This window comes from Sparus aurata, chromosome 14 (assembly GCF_900880675.1).
Source record: "Sparus aurata chromosome 14, fSpaAur1.1, whole genome shotgun sequence".
NCBI classification, from domain to species: Eukaryota; Metazoa; Chordata; class Actinopteri; order Spariformes; family Sparidae; genus Sparus; species Sparus aurata.
This window is the reverse complement of record NC_044200.1, coordinates 24,261,170-24,283,705: the sequence shown is the minus strand read 5'-3', so window position 1 is coordinate 24,283,705 and position 22,536 is coordinate 24,261,170. Positions and strand designations below refer to the sequence as shown.

Here is a 22,536-nt window from a genome sequence, read left to right as displayed (position 1 = left end):
CAGTTGTTTTAATGTTGTGGCTGAACAGTGGAGATATACATGTTAAATAAAATATGATTATATCATTTATATTATATATAAATGAGATCAAATAAATGCAGGCGTTCTAAACAGACTGTTTATATTTCCTCTCAGTAAACAAAAACCATTTAAAATACTACTAAATTTAAAGACTAGTGTCCTAACAGAGATGCTATAGTGGCTTCTACCAACCCAAACTGTCGGTATTCAACGACCTGTGACCTGAGACTCGACTATCCTCTAGAATCATTTACTGATTTTAGAGTATTAATGAACTGACAAATCTCACACTTTCTGCCTTTAACCTTTGCACCTCTATTGCACTGACCTTGTTGGACCAGGTGTCTCTCCTCTCCGGGTCTGATCACCATACAGGTCAGAGCTGTTCCACCTGAAGCTGAAGACAAGTCCCACTGTTCATCTGGAGAGAGGAGGAAGTACTTTAATATAACATGATGACTACATGCATATGTGTGTGTGTGTTTGCGTATATATATTCTAATTATAGCAGTAAAAAAGAAGATGTAATCAGATTACAGACATATCTGGGAAAAAGGGGATTTCTTACAGGATCATAATTTCATAATAGAGAATGGGATAGGAGTCTGTAACCATGTGCATGACATCACTTCAGGAGTCTGAAATCACTCTGCACTATAAAATCTGCTATAATCTGATTTAATAAATGTGTTTTTAAAGGTAAACCAAAAGTATTAAATCCTGAGAACATTTAGTGCTTCATACACAAGTAATATGATTTTAAAGTCTATCTTTTGACTCACAGGGAGTCAGTGCAATGATTTAAATATCACATGAAACCAGAACTGAGACAAACACACTCAATCCATTCTGTGCAGCTACAATGAGGCTGCATATTGTGTGTTAAACTACTTTAGCTGCTCAAAATGACCTTCTAGATGCTGACAAACTAACATACTGAGACATTATTACACACAACACTTGGAGCCTGTTAGCTAACTGTGCTGTACTCAGATATTCAGCTGTAACGATGCTAGTACAAGCTAACATTACACAGCAAGATAATGGCGTCATGCTAACACTCTCCAACAGACACACACGTTAGCTAACATGCAAACCTGTCTGTAATAACACGACGATTAAATGACTCAGACGTCTTTATAAGCTCGTTATAGTGTCAGTACCCGTTAATAAAGGCAGCTGAGCCGCTGCTAACGTGTTTCCAAACCGTGCAGTGCATCTGCAACAACTTCAAAGTCAGCTAGCTAACATAGCATAACATAACCACACACTTACACTGACCAGCTAACGTTAGCTAAACAGCTTTCATGCCGTTCTAAATAATTAATACATTTAAGAAAACTTCATGCCGACTGCACCGAAACTACCGTCTTGTTTTTAGATAGTGACCAAAGTTTAGTTAACTGTGCATTATTCATGTAATTAACATGGCAGAGATAAAAACGACCAAAATCACAATGGAGTTTGGTGCATGGAACAAAACACAACGTCCATCATGGATTTAATTGGCTGTAATTAAAGGATAATGTTCCAGCTGAATTTACCTCCACAGTTAACAGTTAAATGAGACGTCTTCAGCTTCTGTTCAGAGTTATTTCAGAAACATTTGAGCTAGAAACAAGTCTCACCACATGAGAGGGAGGCTGGCTCCATTTTAACCCGCACAGAACTTACCGCTTACCGACAGCGCATGACGGTAGTTAATATGTGGAGCTGCTGATATATGAAGGAACATCACCTGGGACTTATTACCTGAGATCAATAAGTATTAACTATCTGTACACCTCCCACACAGACATGAATACACCTGAACTGAGCAGGTAACTGGACACATAAAGCAGATTCGTACAGAACAGTTTACTCACCGTGTTCGTGTCCTCAGAGAAGAGCAGCTCCAAACAGAGTGACGACCAGTCAGCCATTTTTATACACATCTGACTTTTTGGAGGGAAATGCGCAACTTTCACGCGGGAAACGAGGCAGACCGCCCCTTTTAGCGAGCACCACCTGGATTCGTCAGAAAATCTGTGGGCTGGACTTATTTGACGTGGTTTACGTCATTTCAACCAGAGAATTCTCAAACAGTTCAAAGCTGTTTAGCTCAGTCGGTAGAGTGGGAGTTCTGTGTTCAGAGAATTTGCTTTATCCTGAGTTCGAATCCCCTGCCTGAGCAACTCAACTGTGACTTCTCTTGTCAAAAGTTAAGATAAAAATTAATAGAACAAACACAGATAAACACTTGTTAACAGGATACACAAAAAGCAACTTTTTTAAAATTGATATTTAATTTCTCTGGTCTTCAATTGTTATTAATCCAAAACTAACTGAATGTAATCAAGATACATTACTTTAATATTGTAATTGGGTGCATTCAGGTAATTTGGATACCTCAGCTCAAGTGTTATTGATTTCTGTTCTGTACTTTTACCATAAAATGAATTAGATTAAATGTGAATGATGACTTCATGGGGATGATGTCACAGAAAGGGGCGGGGCACTAGTACATATTATGTATGTAAAAATCTATTTCTTACCTTTTTATTATATATTGTTTATTTGGTACTTTATTTAATGTTTATTGATTAGGCTGTTGTGACACGCAGATATCCCCGTTTGCAGGACCAATAAAGGAATTCTGATTCTGATTCTGATACAGTCACACTCATGGGAACTGCATGAGGAGGTCAGTGACGTGATATTCTGATCAGTCATAAATAAGAAACTGTTTCTAATATCTTATCATGTTATGTTTGTTATGGAGCTGTTGAAAAAAGAGAACAATTCTGGGAAAAACGGGACAGGTGGCATCTCTACATTTAACTGAATGTTAGCATGTTGTTAGTGTCCTAAATAGATTATATTAATGAGATTTTTTTGTCAAATAAGTATTTAGCTCATTTGATTTCAACTGCAGCCACATTTCACTCAGTATTTTGTTATCTATTAACTGTTTATTGACTGTTTTCTTAGTCATTTCTGGTCCATCTTAAGTAATTGACTAGTTTGGCTGAGGTCAGACTTTAATTTCTGCATGCAGACAATGATTACATGACATTAATTTACTGTCAAACAGTTAACATTATGTAATTGAAGTTGACGGAGCACCACAGCAAATGACACACAGGGATGAAACATGAATATGATCTTTATTTACCGGATTATACCTAAGTTCTACCTGCATATTTCACCAAAATATTCTAAAAATCAGAATAAGTGTTGTTGTTTACATCTGCTAAAAGATAAGTATAAGATTTAATGTGTATGATCCAGCACAGTTGTCTCTGGTCACAAGGTAAATCTTACAGGTTGCATTGTGGGTAACAGGATGTTAATGTTACAGACATTTATGTTGTTTAAATAAAGTGTGTAAAATTGAAGGTTAATTTTAATAGCATTTTCTGAAGCTTTAGCAAGTAAAGAATCAATTTTAATGTTTTACTTTAATCATAGTTTTTAATGCAACAAACTTTTAAGGGTTTCTCACGACAATGGTCCCAAAAATTGGACTGGCACAGACAACAGAAGGACTAAACTTTAGTTTTTGGTGTTAATCACTCGCCAATGTTTGAATACTTAGAGCAGTCGACTCCTCCGACTCCGGCAGCTGACTGACGGACAGTTACAGATCGTGTAAAGATTGTAAAAGTGGATGTTGTATCCTTAAGGAGCCTCCTATACCTCCCATCTGTTACAAGAAGCCCGGCCCATCATATTACTCTCCCCGACTCCTCGTTTCACTTTCACCACCTGATCCAAACAACAGTCAACTCACTCCCGGATCACTGACTGTCTGCTGTTGTTCTGCTCTCAGCAGCAGAACGACCATGATCAACCCCTGGCTCAGGCGTTCCTACATCGTCTTCAACATCTCCTTACCGGTGAGTAACTGGATTTTAAAGCAGAAATAACAACATCTACTTCTCTATGTGCTCTTTGAGAAGTGGAGGAGAACAGTGATGATGTCACAGGAGGGTTTGCAGCAACAACATAGAGAATGTGAGTGACCTCTGCTGGTGATAACATGGGGTGCATTCATGAGTCAGGAATAAATCAGTGTATGATCATAATGAATAATCATAAACATCAAATCAAATCAAATCAATTTTATTTATATAGCCCAAAATCACAATCACATTGCCTCAGTGGGCTTTACAATCTGTACAGTGAACAACATCCTCTGTCCTTAGACCCTCGATTCGAGTGAGGAAAAACTTCACATGTTGATGGAAAAAAAAACCTTTTAACAGGGTAAAAAAAACAATGGAAGAAACCTCAGGAAGAGCCACAGAGGAGGATCCCTCTTCCAGGACGGACAGACATGCAATAGATGTTGCGTGTACAGAAAAGAGCAACAATTCACAGTTTACAAGGTACATCAACAGAAAATCTGATACAAGTTATGCAATGTCAATAACATTAGATGGGTCCACAGATATAAGAAGTGCTCAGCAGGACCGTGTGCATGGGACTCAATCAAAGTGTTGAATAAAGCAGAGCACCACCAGTATTTAAAGAACATGATGTCAGCAGCCTGAGTTCAGCTCACAGGAAGGTTTTAGGTGCATAAATATTAAAAGAAAGCTCCGTTGCATCAGTGGACGGATCTAAAACATTTCCACAGCGGCCTAAATTGATCTTAAATGTGTTGAGTAACAGAAAAGAAAGCACTGACACTCTTAAGGAAATGTTTTAATTGATTTTCCCAACACTCTGATTCCTCCGTTGTTTCAGATTGTGGGTGGATTATTCTTGGCTGCTCTGTATCCATCACTGGACGACGTCAGCGGGGGAAATGATGTCGGACAAAAAACACCGTCTGACACTGGAGACACAACCAATCAACTCTCTGTGGTCCAGGTTGACTGTCACACAACTGGGCCCATCATCCTGTATGTTGTTGGTTCTGTTACCATGCTGATCGCCAGTCTGGGCGTCTATGGAGCCCTCAAGGAGAACCTGGTGGCTCTGGCTGTGGTGAGCAGAAACAGTACCGACCGCTTACAGATCAGGTCATGTTTCAGGGTTGTCTTACTCGAGTGATACAGTAGATATCGTGAAGTAGAAAAGTAGAGTAGTAGAAAATGTCACTTTGGTGAAAGTGAGAGTGATCTATAAGGACAGCATTTGAGTAAAAGTCTTAAATATCTGATGATAACAGTACTAGTTTTTGGAGATATTTGCTGCTGTAGTTTTTCTTTAAATGTTATTTTTTTAACCTTTGAGCAACATGACCGAAAACAAATATTGACAAACTTCAGCAAGTAAAAACTGAAACTTTATGAAGGGTTTTGTGTCTGATGCAGTTAGTTTTGTGACTTCCGGTCTCAGTTTCTCTTCCTCTCCAGAACCTCGCTGGAATTCTGCTGATGATCGGAGCTGCAGTCCTCGTCTTCGCCCGGCCGCAGGTAACGACCCTGACACTCAGTAACGTGCAGACAAGTGCAGCAAACTCCCTGTAACAAGATTACACCTAACTTAACAAGTGTCTCTGTCAGTACGACCTTAAAGGTGCAATATGTATATTCCACTTTATGATGACATCTTGTAGACTCATCAAGGAACTGATTTAATACAGAAACATGTGAACTCCTCAGAATGACAATCAGCTGCAGCTCTGGTGTCGTGTGTTTCTGTTGTGTTGTGTGTTTACAGTCTGAGAGTCGGATGGAGGAAAGGTGGCTTTCGTTTCTTCCACTGGATCAGGCTTCAGACAACGTCAAGAAAAAGGCTGAAGCTCTGCAGACATCAGTGAGACACTCATGTTTAGATCAATAACATGTTTCTTCTTTCATAAATGGAGTGTAAATGGTGAAATCCGTGTAAACAGTGTGTTCAAACAGCTGATCAATGTTGGCAGGTAAGACTTTAGCACTTTAGACACAGAAGCAGACAGGCTGGTACAGACATGCTGCCACAAACTGACACTTTTTACAAGGAGACAAACAACTTCAGCTGAAAGATTTAATGCTGAATTTACAACAAGGACACAATGACTTACAATCTGTCACACACACAGTTTCATCATGTTTATAAAGTGTTATGCTACGGAACAACTCCTAGAATCCGCTGATTTGTTAAGGGAGTCTGGTGAAATTGAGGTTGATAGTTGGCTTCAGATATTACATTTAATGCTGAATTTACAAGAAGGACACAATGAGTTACAATCTGTCACAGACACAGTTTCACTACGTTATAAAGTTTGTTTTAACTCAACAACTCTTAAAATCACCACATTTGTTAATGTAGTCTGGTGATGTTGTGTTACTGGCTCAGACTAGCAGGTTCAGAGGTCTATGAATATCACTCAGTGTGTGTTTAGACTTTGACAGCAGGGTTAGTGGGGTGTCACGAGCACTGCAGCCTGCAGGGGGCACTAACTCCTCTTCTTCTGTGGTGTTTCAGCTGCACTGCTGTGGCCTGCTCAGCTATGAGGACTGGCAGCAGAACATCCCCGACTCCTGTCTGTGCAACCAGGAGAAGGAGGAGGAGGGAAAGTGTCAGACCGTCGACTACGGAGTGAGTTTAAACACATTTCAGTCATTATTATTCTACTTTTTCTAAATCTAAGACAGTTCAGTTGTGAGATCGTGTTTGCAGAAAGGCAGGGTGGAAACTGGAACAAAATAAAACGACTTAAATCTTTAACAATGTTATTGGTAACACATAATACTGAATGTCATTAAAACATCTGTCCCTGCTGCTGGTTGGTCAGAGCGAGGGGAAATTAACATTACAGTGTTACAGTGTGTTTCCTCTTACAGGAAGGACGATACAATTCAGTTTAATAAACACTGTAAATAACTGTCATAAAGAATAAGAACACATAAAGACAAAATCTCTTTAAGGATAAACAGTTTGAGAAGGGATTCAAACACTCATAATGTAGGAGAAAGAACAGCTTTATAAAACAATCATTAACTATGTCTCAGAGTCACTTATCAGCAAGTATTGATCTTGTATCAGTACCAGGAAGTCTATCAGAGAGCCTCAAACTACACCTGATTCTAACCTGTAAGCCTTCAAACAGCACATAGACAAGTCATAATAATCAGAATGATAAACTTTATTTATGCAGAATCCAATAAAAATGATAAAACACACAAGAAGAGAACAAGAGACGTCACTGAATCAGTGAGATAAAATATTCTGACTTTATATAAAAATGTTCCTTAATTTCAGGTTATAAAGATAAAAAACATCAACACTTTAACAGACTGAGTTATTCTCTGTTTCCTTCCAGAACTTTCTGCTGAACCTCGTCAGGCAGAAGAAGTCCGTCTTCAAACAGGTGAGTGGACTCAGGTGTTTCATCATCAGTTACTTTATGACAGTCAGTACGTTTACATGCACAGCTTAGTCAGATTACAGCCATAGTTCAACTCTGCTACTCAACCAGACAACTGCAATTATCCGAGGATACATGCCGGAGACAAAATCAGATTATCAGCCGGAGCATGTCATACCCCGTACACTAGGTGGCGCTGTACCCATTTCAACTAGTGGTAACAGAAACACCTCCGGCTGACCTCTTTACGTCACCAGCTGCCTCGGCATTCAAGAAAGATGGCGTACGAAGAGCGAGAGGAAGCTACATCTGTGTACATTTGGTATATGTTGTACGTGATAATTACACAAACTAGATGCACAATGGCGCTCTTTCTTACGGTGATTTCGGAGGCAAGACGCCGCCGCCATCCGTCTACTTCCAGCTCACGGCCCCGGGAAAGAAATCTTGCGCCTGCGCAGAACGCGAAAATCCGATCCGATCTGATGGAACGTATACATGCAGTAGTAATGCGACTATCAATCAATAATCTGGGTGTTTTAATCCGACTATGAGAAATCCGATCCGGTCTGATTTTAGTCAGACTAAGGTGAATACATGCATCTTAAACATCCCATCATAGTCGGACTAACACAGTAATTCAGTTTTCTTGAGAGTCATGTAAACGCACTGACTGGTGTCTGCGTCCAATCAGAACTCAGTCTAAACAGCATGGTGTTTGGCTATTCCTAAATTCAGACTGGTTCAGTTTGCTGCTGTTGCTAACAAATCCAAGGTTTCCTGTAGTAACTGTAAGAAAAGTGAGTGACTTACTGTTCACAGTCAGTACTGAATGGATCCAGGTGTCAGTTACCTGAAGTGAACTCTGGGGCTCTTGGACTCTAGATTTTGCTGAAACTGGCTCAGGGCGTTAACGCTCTGAGGTGCCGTCACTATCTAAGGAATTGTGACTGTGCACTGAGCTGTGGTCATCATCTGTCATCAACAGTGTGCCAGCTGGACATGATCTTTGTATAATCTAAGCCCAGTTCAATGTTACCAGTCTTTACAGAGAAGGTGCTGGTGGTTCGTCGGCTGATGAGCCAAACAGGAGAAGGTTGTAATCCACATGTTGAACAGCGGTTTCTGCTCTCGCTGTGTAAGGTCTGATGACAGACATCAGCTGGAGGAAACTGGTCGTTCCTTTCCTGTGCAGCGATAGCAGCTCAGTGCTAACTTACTTCATGTAACTTTGATAGCTGTGTAGTTAGCTGGTAAGCCTTACTTTGTTGCTGCTGGTGCTAACTGAGCTGGACTACTAGCTGGACCTAGCATCACTGCTGTGAGGAGAAGTTCTTCGGGCCGGCTGGAGCGTGCAGCTCTCAGCAGCTGTTGGGCCCAGAAGGATCCAGGAGAAGAGATGTTGGGATCAGGCGGGTCTGCAGGGAGAGAGGTGGAGAAGAGCCGGAACAAAGGAGGGAGCTGGAGTTTTTACTCTCTGCTCAGTGGAGGGTCGGTCGCTCTGACCAATAGTAGCTCAAAGCTGCGTGTTGTGATGGTCTTTGCACCTAGAAGTGAAGACGTGGGAATTCTGGGGAACTGAGTTCAGTTCAGAGCCCTTTTTTTAAAATCCACAGTAAACGACACAATACACTTTGACTGCACCTGTTTCACCCAGAAGTGTGCGTGGCTGTTCTGGTGTCTTAAACGTGACGTGTGCTCTCATGTATGGTCAGCATGTGTTACTGTCATCATGGGATGTTTTTCTATAACTGTGTGAACTTCTGTCTCGTCTCATCACAGAACTGCTTCCCCCTCATGCTGAACTCTGCTACAACAGATGCTAACATCCAACTGTCCTCAGTGATCACTCTGCTTCTGCTCACAGTGAGTTAATAAGAAATGTAATCTGGAAGGCAGTTAGTAAACATGCTCATAGGTCATAAGGTATTTCCCTGACTGAGCTCCATGTTTCCCTGCAGCTGCTCGGCTGGGTGCTGTCGTCACTGATCATCTATCAGATGTTCTTCCACCGGCCGCCTGCCTACCAGCGCCTGCACAGCCGGCTGGAAACAAAACGCTGATGCTTCACAGTGTTCCTGCTGAAGACGACGGGACGATTATCGCATGTAAAGAACCGCAGATGGTCAGAATCGTGATGTTTACCCTCAGATGGAGAGTGAGATACGTTTCAACATGAATAACTGACAATAAGGAGGCCACTGGCAACTATTTCAGACGTTATTTTCTTCCTTCGGCTTTCTGCATGTTGCCGTTTTCAAAATCCTGTCGGCAAACTACAACCTCTGAGCTCACAACATACACACTGAAACTAGCAAGTTACTCGAACGCTAACCTGTTGCTAATGGTCAGACAAATCCAAAGTCCAAAGTAGCATGAAAAGCAAAGTTTCACTGTAAATTTGTACTTCAGTACAGTAAATGTATCTTATCCCATCATCACCTGCACCTGAATGAAGTGTGACTTCTCAGCTTCCTTCATATGCTTGTAAAAATGTATTTTCATGTTTAACCAATAAATCCTGAACGCTTCCTGTCTGCTGGTTTTCTGTGTTTTTCTGCTCATCATCAGGTTCATTATGTTATTTTGAGTTTCTACTGGAAAAGGTTTAAATGCTTTAATGCTCAAAAAACACATCAGTTGTCTCATACAGCAGCTCTGTATTCCCTCTCTGTCTCTTTAGGCTCCTCCTCCTGAACACCCAGTCTGCTCTGATTGGTCAGCTCACACACGCCTGAGCCAGCACTACTAAAACAACAACAGAGCGGCTGTGATGAATCAATTCTTATGTGTTAAACTAGCTGCTAGGCATGAATTATGCAAAATGTGACATGGTGACGTATTGTGATGTCACAAAGTCACAGAATTAAAGGCGGGACTACTGACGAGGCTTTCAGGAGTAGTCTTTTCAGTTGGAGAGAGGAGCTTCTTTGACCTATTCAACTCTCAAGATTTTTTACATGCACAAGAACCCGGAACATACTTCAGGAAATGAAAAAGAACAAAAGGTCGACTTTAACATTTGTCAGATCCGTCTGTTAGTCACAGTTAAACCACACCCACACAGTCCTCGTGACGCACAAAAGCTGAGTTTCAGTTCACACAGAAGAGAAAGTCAAGAGAGAAGTTCAAACCCTGATGAAATCCTCCCCTGACTGAAAGTATAGGCACCATCTAAACCACTAAACTGGTGCCTTCACGTTTGTTTACCTGCAGAAACGAGCTCACGAGTGACTGTACAGGAGGAAACACACCAAACAGAAACACACCAGCAGCTCGTGTGGATGAAAAATAAATGTTTGAATGTGTTTTCTTTGCTGCAGTCGGAGCTTCAGCTTCAAGCAGCTCGTCTCTTTATATTAGCAGCTGTGATCACATTCCTCTGCAGTGACGCATCGCCTGTAAACTCACCTCAGATCTGCGGTTTGATTCATGTTCACCTCCCATGATCCCTCGCTCCTTTCTTTAACTTTCCCTCTGAGATTCATTACGCCTTCACTGCAGGAGTTTGTTGACTCTGTTTTGTTATCAGGCAGCTGTGAGGCTTCGACAGTTACAGTGAGGACAATAAACATCATCAGTTTAACTGTTAAACACAACTCTGCTTCTGATCCGTTCACAGACTTAATGAACCTTTTATGATTATTTAAGGTCAAACATCATCCAACTGTAAAACACACAGGACAGATCTGTGCCAACGGGAATATCATGCCTCATAAAAGTTTTATATCATCCAATTAAAGTATACAAATATGGCACACCAGTCACTACTTTATCTCTTCCTCTGGAGCCACAGAAGACTTTACAGTAAATCGGTCGAGTTAGTTTTCTGCCAGATAATTACTTTTGATTCTGAAGAACATTTAATGTCAGATACTTCAGGATGTCGCACTTTAAAGGTTGATTTCACCAATTTTACACTTTATTTACAGGTCTTAAGGAGCAGACTGTTGTATAAAGTATACAAAATATGAAAAGTACTGGAGTAAACGTCTAAAAGTGCAAGTAAAAGTAGGATGTATTGTTTTATCTGATCAAATACATGAATTTAAATGAATGTTCTTCTTTGGCTCTGATGCAGAATGTAATCTGTAAAGTAACTAGCGACTAAAATATCGAATAAGGATCCACAGCAGACCGTGTGCTGCTCTGTGTTACACTGTAAAGAGTTGGAGTTATGTGGAGATTTCTCCTGTTTCAGCCCACACAGTCTTCTACCTTTTCACAACCTGGCAACCACGATTAATAAAAAGGTGTAGTTCCCCTTTAAGTGCAGTAGCTATACCGTAAATATACTATAGATATATAGTGCGGTACAATGTTTTTTAATGCAGTATAAACACTTCTGGAGTATTTCACTGCTGCTGGTAAAAGAAATGCTTCATTTCCGGGAACTGGGTTTTGGGGGGGCTTCGTTTTGGGACATAACTCCGCCCGGGTAAATCAGCCCCTCGGTGCTCAGACCGGTGATGTTCACAACAACGGGAATTTTCCATCAATTCCCGGAACGAGGCCTCCTTCTCCTCCTTCTCCTCCTTCTCCTCCCTCCCTTCCTCTCCCTCTTCTCTCTGTTTAGCTACCGGAACGTCTCCATATCGGACATCCCGGTAGTGATGGCTCGGTCGAGAACGAATCAGTTCGAACGAACGAGTCTTTAACGCGAACGAACTGACCTGATTCCCCGTTTCACTTCTCTCTCGTTCGTTCGTTCATTCTCACAGACCAGTCACTGTGTTGTTCACTGTTCAGTTATCAGAGTGGTGAGGAGGACTGAGAGCCAGCCAATCGTATGCTGGGTCTAGGACACTGTCGTCGAATTTTAGCCAATGAGAACCGTTTACATAAAAAAAAACAACCCCATTTAATTTCGTTCATAGCTCTCGTTCTCGTTCGGTTATGATTCCTCTCCTGTCATTCTCGTTCAGTTAGTCACTCGTTCTTGGCTAGCTGGCTTTAGCTGTTAGCTGCTAACTGTCGTGTTGTCCAAAAGTACACATAATCATGTAGTTGCAGCTATGTATTTGCCATTAACAGCTTGTTATGTTGACCGTTAGCATGATCGTTTGAGAACGAGGAGCTGAGAACTGTGCATTACAATCACCGCCGTTGTACCGGAAGTGCGACTGAACGAATGAACGAACGAACTACATGAACGAGTCATCCTGCCGAACTGACCGACGGGAACTGAATCTCGACATCGAACGATGAAATCCACCTCTACATCCCGGCTGCGGGCGCCTCCTCCGCGTCGGTTTACTGGAAGCACCGCCCCTCCCGCTCACCTAAAACCCGCCCGGCTCGTCCTCTGCCGACACTCGGCGGCAGTCAGCGCTCCTCGACAGTTAAACCTTTCTGTACCTGTTGTTGTACTTTTTACCTGTAAACATGACTCAGGTGAACACCTGCCTGAAACGCACCTTCACCATCTTCAACATCTTCTTCGCGGTGAGTAGATTCTGCTGACAGCCGTTAAAGATGGCGGCCTGTCAGAACCGATCTGAGGGAATAAAAAGTGCGTAGTGGACCTGGAGTCGGTCCGTCCGCCTGGTCCATGACCGGGTTAACGTTCACATCGATCAGTTACCTGTAGATCAGTTATAATGTGTTCATTAATAAGGTTCTTCAGTGAGAAAGACGAACAGTAATAAAGATGCTAACTCGGATTTACCTGCAGACTTCAGCAGGTCAGAAAAGTCAAAACAAACAGATTTAAAGTTAGAAATGTGTCTAAAGTGCGTCAAAAACCAGGAATTATCCTTTAATAATGTGTTTTAACTGATCAGGAATCAGTTTGAACGTGTTTGTGGGAGTGAAAAGTGCGCAGTCATCCTCTGTAAGTGGATTGTTCACTGAGGTTTAATGACAATTAGCTTAATGAGGCTATTTATAACAGCACAAGCTCGTTTTTAAGTTGTTTTTACACATTGTGGCTTCAATTAAGTGATTTAAGTGTTCCAGTTTAACTTTCTCTAACTTTATTATGTCATATGATGCCCATAAAAGTCTTCAATGACCGAAAAAGTCCCAAATAATTCACTTTATTATGATGTCAGACAAGAAAAAGAGTAAATCCTGATGTTAAACAGGTCAGAAGCTCATAATGTCTGTAATGTTTCACTGAGAAGTGACAGTAAAGGAGCACTGGGAAGTTTTGGAAACGTATAAATATGTATTATTATCATAACTGCCAGATTTATGACCTAATTCTTAACATTTACATCAGCGAATTACCTGTAAATCCTTCATAAATCAGCAGGTGTGTTCAGGAACAAGGTTTTTAATGAGAAAATCAGCAGTGCAGACTTCAACAGGAGATTATAGATGTAAAACAAACAGATTTAAAGTTAGAAACGTGTTTGTTGTGATTCAGAAAACAGGATTCATGCTTTATAATGTGTATTTATGGCGTGGTTATTAATTAAAATGTGTTTGTGGGAGTGAAAGCTGCACAGTCATCGTCTGTCAGAGATCGTTTGGTGATTTTGAAGACAAATAAAGTCGATTTTTAATAATAATTTGCTTTTTGAGGCAGTTTTTCTGTGTTGTAGCTGTTTCTCATGTTGTGGATATAATAATAATAATAATAATAATAATGTGTTTCAAGCTTTACATTAAACTTTTTCTTTTAGCTTTATTGGGTCATTTCACTTACTCAAACGTCTTCCATTTCCCCAAAAATCCAGAGTTAGTCAATTAACTGTGATGTAAGACAGGAGAACAGCTCATCCGAACATTTACAAGAAGCCGAGCCATCGAGTGTTTGTTATCTTTCTTGGTAAAGTGACTGTAGAGATGATGAAACTGGTCACAGATGGTCTTCTCATGGACTTTTGTTTGAGTGTTTGTTGCTGTGGCGTCTGTTTTTTTTCTCTCTGCTGGTTTTCATTCAGTCTGAAGGCAAAATAACAATTACATTTAATAGTTTGCAGCTGTTTAGTTGAGCAGAAAGCTTCAGTTTGAGTCTGTTTCCACAGTCGAACCTCCTGGTGTTTATTTACTGTAACTGGAAGGCTTTTATGGTTTATCCTCACAAACTGTCCTCAGATTACAGACTTGGCAAATAAGGATCTGTGATGCAGATATTGATAATGAACCCAAAAAAGATAAAAGTATTCCAAATAGGACATTTTATTAGATAAACTCTGACACATCTTTGGCATTGCGGCGTCGTTGCTCCGACGTGTTCAGTCTGTTGGTCACAACAACGACCCTGGAAGGAAATAATTAAACCTTTTAATGTAATATTCTGCTTATGACTGTGTGAACTGTAAACAAGAGGAAACTGAGGAAATAATGAGGATTTCCCGCCTCGCCTCGCTGAACATAAACACCACTCAACACTGCTAACCTCATAAAAATGTCACCTACAACTCTTTCTATTATTGGTTAGTCGTGAAGTTTTGGGGGATTTTTGGCAGTTAGTCAGACAGAAATGAGACGTTTGAAGACGTCACGTTAATTAAAGGAAGTGAAGACGTTGGCTGCAGGTTTTATCTTCTCTGAACAACGAGAGGAACAAATCTGCACGAGTACCAACGTATATTTGATCACGGTGGCGACTGTTTCCTGTCACAGACTGATCGAGTTAAATTAGTTAATATTTGATTAGCTGACGGATTCAGTCGCTCCAAACACTTCCTGTTTGTCTCTGATCAGTATTTTTATTGTTGATCAATCAGCTGATTATGTCTTGATTTAATAGATTAGAAAAAAGCAGATTTTCACTTCAGAAGCTTTGAACTAAATATTTTAGGTTTTTCTCTAAACTTTAAAAATGACTAGTTAACTTAAAGGTGCGTTACGTAAGAACTGAAGGTGAAAACATTCAAAGTTTACTAAAACTGTCGACAGAATGTAAAGAACTAAAAGTTTAGACGTATTGACAGACATCTGCTGAAGTTAGCATGCTAACAGTTAACCCTTAGACCGGCTAACTGAGCTAACTAGCTAGCAGCAGCTACAGTTAGCGGTTACTCTTGTTACTGTGTTGTGTTTTGAGAATTCCTGACACGTTGCTTCCTTGTTAAAACAACTTTCAGACTCGCTGCAGACTGAATCTTTGTCGATGAAGTGACGACATTTATCAGCTCTGCTTACTAAATTGTAATTTATTATTTCTGTTTTATTTTAATTCAATTCAGAATCCCAAAGACGTAAAGTGAACTTCAGAATTTACACAAAAAAAGGGAAAACATGAGCGTAATGTGACCGCTGACAGGTGTTGATGGTTGTTGATGGTTGCAGCTTCCTGTGTGATGCGACGACCTGACGCGTCTGTTTGTGTTTCAGATTATCGGTGGTTTCATCATCGCGCTCGCTCTGCTGTCTCAGGTCCTCACCAACGTCAATGGAGGCGACAACGTAAGAACAAACTGTTTTAAACTCTCAGTCTATAAACTGTAGAAACAAGCTCGGTCAGACATATTAACCTGTCAATCACCTGCTCCGCCTCCAGCTGGAGGGCCGCACCACCGGCCTCCTCGTCCTGTACGTGGTGGGCTCTGTCACCATGGTGATCGCCATCCTGGGAGCCTACGGCGCCCACAAGGAGAGCAAAGTGTCTCTGATCGTGGTGAGTGCGCAGATCAGCTCACAGGCTGACAAGACTTCACACTTTCTCTCCCAAATTGAACCGTTTCATCAGAAAACAGACTTCAGACTCACATGATTCTGTTCTGTTACAAAATTCCACAATCAGGTCATGAGTGACGTCTCTGACGGGAACAACCAAAGTGTTATAATAATAAACTGAAGCTGTGAGAATGAGTTCACCAACGTGTGTGTGGTTTCCTGTTGTGAGTTTGGTTTGCACCTTCAGAACTAAAGTTCACTTCTGCTTCTTCTTTTCACTTCTTGACCTGAACTTTTAGAAAGTAGCATGAACTTGATTCATTTTTGATTTTGCACTTTTGAAACCTCTGAATCTGCAGTTTTCTGATCCTGTTCTGAAACACTTTGATGCAATTTGTGGTTTTTTGACGGATGGTTGTGTAAGTGTGGCCTCTCCCTGGTTTCTTCATCAGTTCCTGGTGTGTATGGTGATCGGATGTCTGCTGATGCTCCGGACCGGGATCCCCGCCGCCATGGTCCGGCCCAAGGTAACACGCCGACGCTCTGCTGTGGCTCTGAACACCTGCAGGAGGACAGAGTTACCAGACGGAGTAGTGATCAGTCCAAACTGTCATCTGTGTACAGGAGAGTTCACTTTTCATGGCGGGGTCCGCCACTCCTCTCCTGCAGACAGATCGAGTCAATGCTAATGCTAATGCTAACCCAACTGCTGCTACTGTGTCACATTAAAAGACTTCAGCTGGACAAACACAGGTTGGCTTTTATTGTGAAGCAGCAACAGGAAATGCAAAAGACGAGACGGCAGACGTTTTGTTGACGACGATCATGATCAGAGGATCAGTTTGAATCTGTCAGGGAGAAAAGGATCAGTGTGCAGAAACCTCAGTGATTATTGTCGGAACATTTGAAGGATAATAAGTTTCAATCTGCTGCAGCAGGAAGTTTAATGTTGAACCGTGTGGACAGAACGGCTGCAGCTGACCGTTCTGCTCATTATAGATCATTCTGTAGATTATTTATCTGATTAATCGTTCAATCTTTAAATGTTGAATCCAAACTTACATCAGCGCACCGAAGACAGACACAGATATCTCTGGACCGGTCAGAATCGGCCGGGTTCTAATAAAACAATGAAAAAGGCTCTTTTTTATTTCCCAGAGATCAAAGTGACGTCGTCAGAGAGCCTCGTTAGTCCAAAACACACAGGAGAAGCTGGAAACAGACACATTCTGACAGTTCGATGGGGCTAAAGTCTCTACATGTGAAACTGATCAATAACTGTGTGTGCTAACTGTGTGTGCTAACTGTGTGTGCTAACTGTGTGTGCTAACTGTGTATACTACCTGTGTATGCTAACTGTGTATGCTAACTGTGTATGCTAACTGTGTGTGCTAACTGTGTGTGTTTGTGTGTAGCTGGAGGGAGTGCTGTCAGAGAAATTCCATGAGCTTCTGCCTCTGAACCGGGCTTCACCAGACGTGAAGAACATGGCCGACAACCTGCAGACACAGGTAAGATATAACACACACACACACACACACACACACACACACACACACACAGAGAACAGCTCCGACTGCATTTTGTTTGGGTTCAGAGGTGACGAGGTTTCAGAATTTAAAATACATCAGTAACTGTAAGGGTGCAAAGTAACTAGTAACTAAACTAATGAAATACATTCAGTATGATGTTTGTACCTGTGGGGGTATAAAGAAGCAGAACATTCAAGATGGACGCTCAGCAGTCGCCAGCTGTTGACCGACCGGTTTACACTCCCAGAATTCCTCACAGGGCCGCCGGGTGTGGCTCGGGCCGTCTGATTGGCCGGCTCACTAACAGGTGTGTTGTCGGGCAGAAATGCAAAGAGGAAGAAGGTTATTTTATTATAATGCAAACGATCTCACGTCCCAGTTCACCGAGCAGATCCAGTTTCTGTGTTCTGCATAAACTCATAAACAAACCAGCAGAAAGAGGAACTGACGAGGAGCGGCTCGTTTGAGTCGGAATGAAATTATTACTTCCTTATTTTTACATCCTGAAAATATGAAAGGAACAGTTTGTTTGATTCATGGCTGGTAATTTAAAGTGTTTCTTTGGCTCGAGCCCAGAAAAAACAACAAAGTAAAACTGTGTTCTGCTTTTATTAACAGTCGAGGTTTCACTTTCTTCTGACAGGAAGTCTACAGACATAAATATATAGAATTATATATCTATAGATATATATATTAATCTATAGATATAAATATATGTTTATATAAATCTATAGATTTATATATCTATAGATATAAATATATATAAATCTACAGATATAAATATATATAAATCTACAGATATAAATATATATAAATCTATAGATATAAATATATATAAATCTATAGATGTAAATGTATATAAATCTACAGATATAAATCTCTAGATATAAATCTCTAGATATAAATATATATAAATCTATAGATTTATATATATTTATATCTGTAGATTTATATATATTTATATCTATATATAAATCTACAGATATAAATATTTAGATATAAATATATATAGATATAAATCTATAGATATAAATATATATAGATATAAATCTATAGATATAAATATATATAGATATAAATCTATAGATATAAATATATATAGATATAAATCTATAGATATAAATCTATAGATACACAGATAATCATGACACTTTATTTCAATGACTAGTTTCAACATATAAAAAGTGATTCATGAATATCTGTTGGATAAAAACAATCTTTCAACTGAATAAAACGTTTAACATTTCAAATTTTACAGATATTTTTCTCTCTCCAGCCAGTCGTACCTAAATGTAGATAAACTCTGAGGAATATATAATAAATGCTGTTTATTTAAATTCTTCTAGTGTTAATTAATCATCACTTCAGATAAAACTTATAAAATATAGTGGATGAAAACACGACACGAGTACGTTCAGTTCCAGAAATAAATGTAGAAGAACAATAAGTGTGTTGTACCTGGACGTGTGTTTCTGCACTGCGTGTTGGTGGAACAGAGGTTTTGCTGTTGTGGTTTTGAGATGAGGGTGTTTTGCGTCTCGTCGCTGTTCTCTTCAAACCACAAAGATCTCTTTAAGGTTTTACTGTCTGTATTCAGGTCTGATGTTCTTCTGTGTGTATGTGATGAAGTCTGTGTGAAAATAAAGAAACAGACGTTTGTGTTTCTGATGTGAGATCAGATCTGTGGTGGAAACTATCACACCCAGTGAATCCTGCTACATGAACGTGACACAGACGGCTTTCACTTCCTGTAGCGTCTCAACACCTGCTCAGTTATCTACCTGCTCAGTTATCTACCTGTTCAGTTATCTACCTGTTCAGTTATCTACCTGTTCAGTTATCTACCTGCTCAGTTATCTACCTGTTCAGTTATCTACCTGTTCAGTTATCTACCTGCTCAGTTATCTACCTGTTCAGTTATCTACCTGTTCAGTTATCTACCTGTTCAGTTATCTACCTGTTCAGTTATCTACCTGTTCAGTTATCTACCTGTTCAGTTATCTACCTGTTCAGTTATCTACCTGCTCAGTTATCTACCTGTTCAGTTATTTACCTGTTCAGTTATCTACCTGTTCAGTTATCTACCTGTTCAGTTATTTACCTGTTCAGTTATCTACCTGTTCAGTTATCTACCTGTTCAGTTATCTACCTGTTCAGTTATCTACCTGTTCAGTTATCTACCTGTTCAGTTATTTACCTGCTCAGTTATCTACCTGCTCAGTTATCTACCTGTTCAGTTATCTACCTGTTCAGTTATCTACCTGTTCAGTTATCTACCTGCTCAGTTATCTACCTGTTCAGTTATCTACCTGTTCAGTTATCTACCTGTTCAGTCTGGAATCATTCCTGTTCTTCCTGCTCCACACACACACACACACACACACACCTGTCTCTCTGAGTGTTTGTTACATTTACTCATTTCTTCACGTTGTCAGATTCTGGAACCCTCAAAACAACTGAAATACTTTGTTACTCTGACAACACGTTCCTGTGTCTGATCGTTAACCTTCCTGTTTGTTTCTTCTTCTGTGGTGTTTCAGCTGCACTGCTGTGGTCTGTTCAGCTATAAGGACTGGAACAACGAAATCCCCGACTCCTGTCTGTGCGACCAGGAGGAGGAGGAGGAGGGAAAGTGTCAGAACACCGACTACATAGTGAGTTTAAACACACTTCATCATCATCGTCCTGCAGCAGCGTGTTTTTAACAGCAGCTCGCTAACTGCTTCTCTTCTCTCGCAGAGCTTCATGTCAACGAAGTCCGTCTACGTCAAGGTGAGTGGAGCCGACGCTTTAGTTTAACTGTTAAATGAACTTCCGTCAGGTGAAAGAGAAGTGACGTCCTCTCTGCTCGTGTTTCAGACCTGCTTCCCCGTCATCGTTCACTACGTGCTGCTGGTCGCTGACGTCATGATCGGTGTCCTCTTCACTCTGGGCTCTCTGGCGGTAAGAATTACAAACACAAACATTTATTTACTCTCAAATAAATACAAGCCGGGGAAACGTCCCGCTCTGACTCCTGATCTGCATCCTGACGTTTGTTTTACGGAGGAGTATTCGGAGCACATCGAGGCAAAGACGATGCAAAAGTTCAGGAATATAATTCTGTTAATTCTGTGAGAATAAAGTTCAGTTTGTGTGAGACACAACGAGCTACAGCCTCATTCTGATCTGAATTCTGATGTAACGACCCTCCTGTGTTCCCCTCCAGCTGCTCGGCCTGGTTCTGTCCTCCATCATGATCCACCAGCTGCGTTACCCCGACAGACCCCCCGTGCTGCTGTCGGTGCCCGCCATCTTCTCCACGCCTCCGCCCAAGTACCAGGAGCTGCACAACCCTCCGCAGTACTAGAGGAGCAGCGCCTCCTCCCTGCACATGTTGCTAGCTCGACGCCCAGGTTGAGGAAGTCGAGTCGTTTCTGTTGTTTCTGTTTAATCTTGAATTAAAGGCGATATATGCAGTTAGCGTGCAGTTAGCGGGCGGCGATCCGAAGTGCCTTACGTCACTGTGAGGAGTCCCAACTGTCGGCTCCACTGGGTCTCTAATGCTAAGCAACATCCTTAGAAACTGGCTGAGAGTGAAGCTGATTGGTCGGTTCCGTAGGGGCGGGGCTTATAGCTTCTGTTTTCTTTTCTATTTGTCAGAATCAGCTGACGACCTTTTGTTTACATCCTGTTTGGATCGTTTGAATGTCGGGAGAAAAAGCTTCTGGATCACAACATGTGTTTTTATCTTAAATAATAAAAAGTCCAACCGGGAACATAAAATGTAAGGAACATCGTTCTCTGATCTCTGAGACTAAAGATCTGTTAGTTGTTAAAGTTGAAGTTTTAAGAGCTTGATGTCTAAATTCCGGTTTGTTCTGAGACTAAACGTTCCGTTCTGTCACAATGTTCAGATGTTCAGTTAGAGTTTGTGGGCTGAGGCTGATACAGAACAGAACTTCAGACAAACTTCACTGGAAAAAGTCACAATTTTAATGTTTTCCTCTCAGGAATCAGCTGGTTCTGTTGGACCTGGTGACAAACGGCCTCACAGTGAGATTAAAATAACCCAGAAGCAGCTCAGAACATTTTAATACTTTTATTTTTCGCCTCAGAACGTTTGTGTTTCCGCCCCGACGGCCCGATGAATCCACCGGTGGTCACTCTCGTCTTGTTTACTTTATTTTTAAAGATTTACATCCGTCACACTTCCTGTTCTTTGTGTTACTGAACGTCACAGCGGGTCGTTTCTGTTCTCTGTCTGCATTAATCTCACCTCTGAATCAGCCTTCATAATCCACATTAATAATCCCTGTTACCAGCGTGATGTAAAGAAATCTGCCAACAACTGTACGGAAAGGCTTTTATTTTGAAATCTGAGCAGTGTGTTGACCAGCGTGTTCTGTTGGGAGGCGGCGCCGTTCAGTCCAGTTAGTAAAGTTATTTTTGTATGATGAAAAGTGTGAATGAAGAAAAAGGGAGAAAAATTTGAGAAAGTCACTTTATCAGATAAAAAGCCAGTAAAATGGAGAAAAAAAGGAAATTTACGATGTTTCTTCTTCTTTGTGTTGTTTGTTTCTTTCTGCTGTGAACTGAAGATCCGACAATAAAAAACCTCCAACACACTGAGTCTGTTCGTCCGTCCCTGCAGTGCTCAGTACACTGAGGTAACGACAATAACTTAACGAGGAAAGAAACACATCGAGGTGTTTCTGTTGTCCAGTCTAAAGAAGATTTTAAAACATGGAGAGATTTCTCTGGTCTGGTGATTTGACCTCATTTGTTGTATTATTGATTTATAGTCGAACAGTTTGACAGCACAGTCTGAACTGACTCGTGACTCGTGAGCGCTCTCTGGTGGACAAACTGTGTAACAACAAGTGTTTCTTAATTTCCTCAAACATAAAACAAACATGTTGGTTCGTCTCCTGCAGGTGTGAATCTTTAAAACACCTCCAATATTTATATTTTTTATCTTATTTCCTCTAACAGCTGCAGACTGAAGGTCAGAACATCATCCGACTGATTCTCTGAACAAATACAGTTTAATTTGTTCTCCAACTTTCCTCCTCAGTTGTTTTTGATCCCTGTGAAACAGAAACACATCCAGAGAAGAAGAAGAAGAGTGAGATGAAATAAGACACG

At 40.8% G+C, this 22,536-nt stretch overlaps 3 protein-coding genes across 3 annotated transcripts in view; all 3 read left to right on the top strand.

Annotated features, from left to right (window-relative positions):
- LOC115595755 (NACHT, LRR and PYD domains-containing protein 14-like) overlaps positions 1-22,536 on the top strand; it is a 965,684-nt gene that overhangs the window by 636,933 nt on the left and 306,215 nt on the right.
- Positions 3,686-9,843, top strand: LOC115595796 (CD63 antigen-like). The gene is made up of 8 exons (XM_030440626.1): positions 3,686-3,899; positions 4,753-4,995; positions 5,367-5,426; positions 5,674-5,769; positions 6,424-6,537; positions 7,262-7,309; positions 9,089-9,172; positions 9,268-9,843. Exons 1-8 carry the CDS (start codon positions 3,846-3,848, stop codon positions 9,367-9,369), a joined length of 801 nt encoding a protein of 266 aa, XP_030296486.1. The 5' UTR covers positions 3,686-3,845; the 3' UTR covers positions 9,370-9,843.
- On the top strand, positions 12,544-22,016 carry LOC115595797 (tetraspanin-8-like). The gene is made up of 9 exons (XM_030440627.1): positions 12,544-12,751; positions 15,596-15,667; positions 15,762-15,878; positions 16,330-16,404; positions 17,293-17,388; positions 19,950-20,063; positions 20,149-20,181; positions 20,269-20,352; positions 20,618-22,016. Exons 1-9 carry the CDS (start codon positions 12,692-12,694, stop codon positions 20,756-20,758), a joined length of 792 nt encoding a protein of 263 aa, XP_030296487.1. The 5' UTR covers positions 12,544-12,691; the 3' UTR covers positions 20,759-22,016.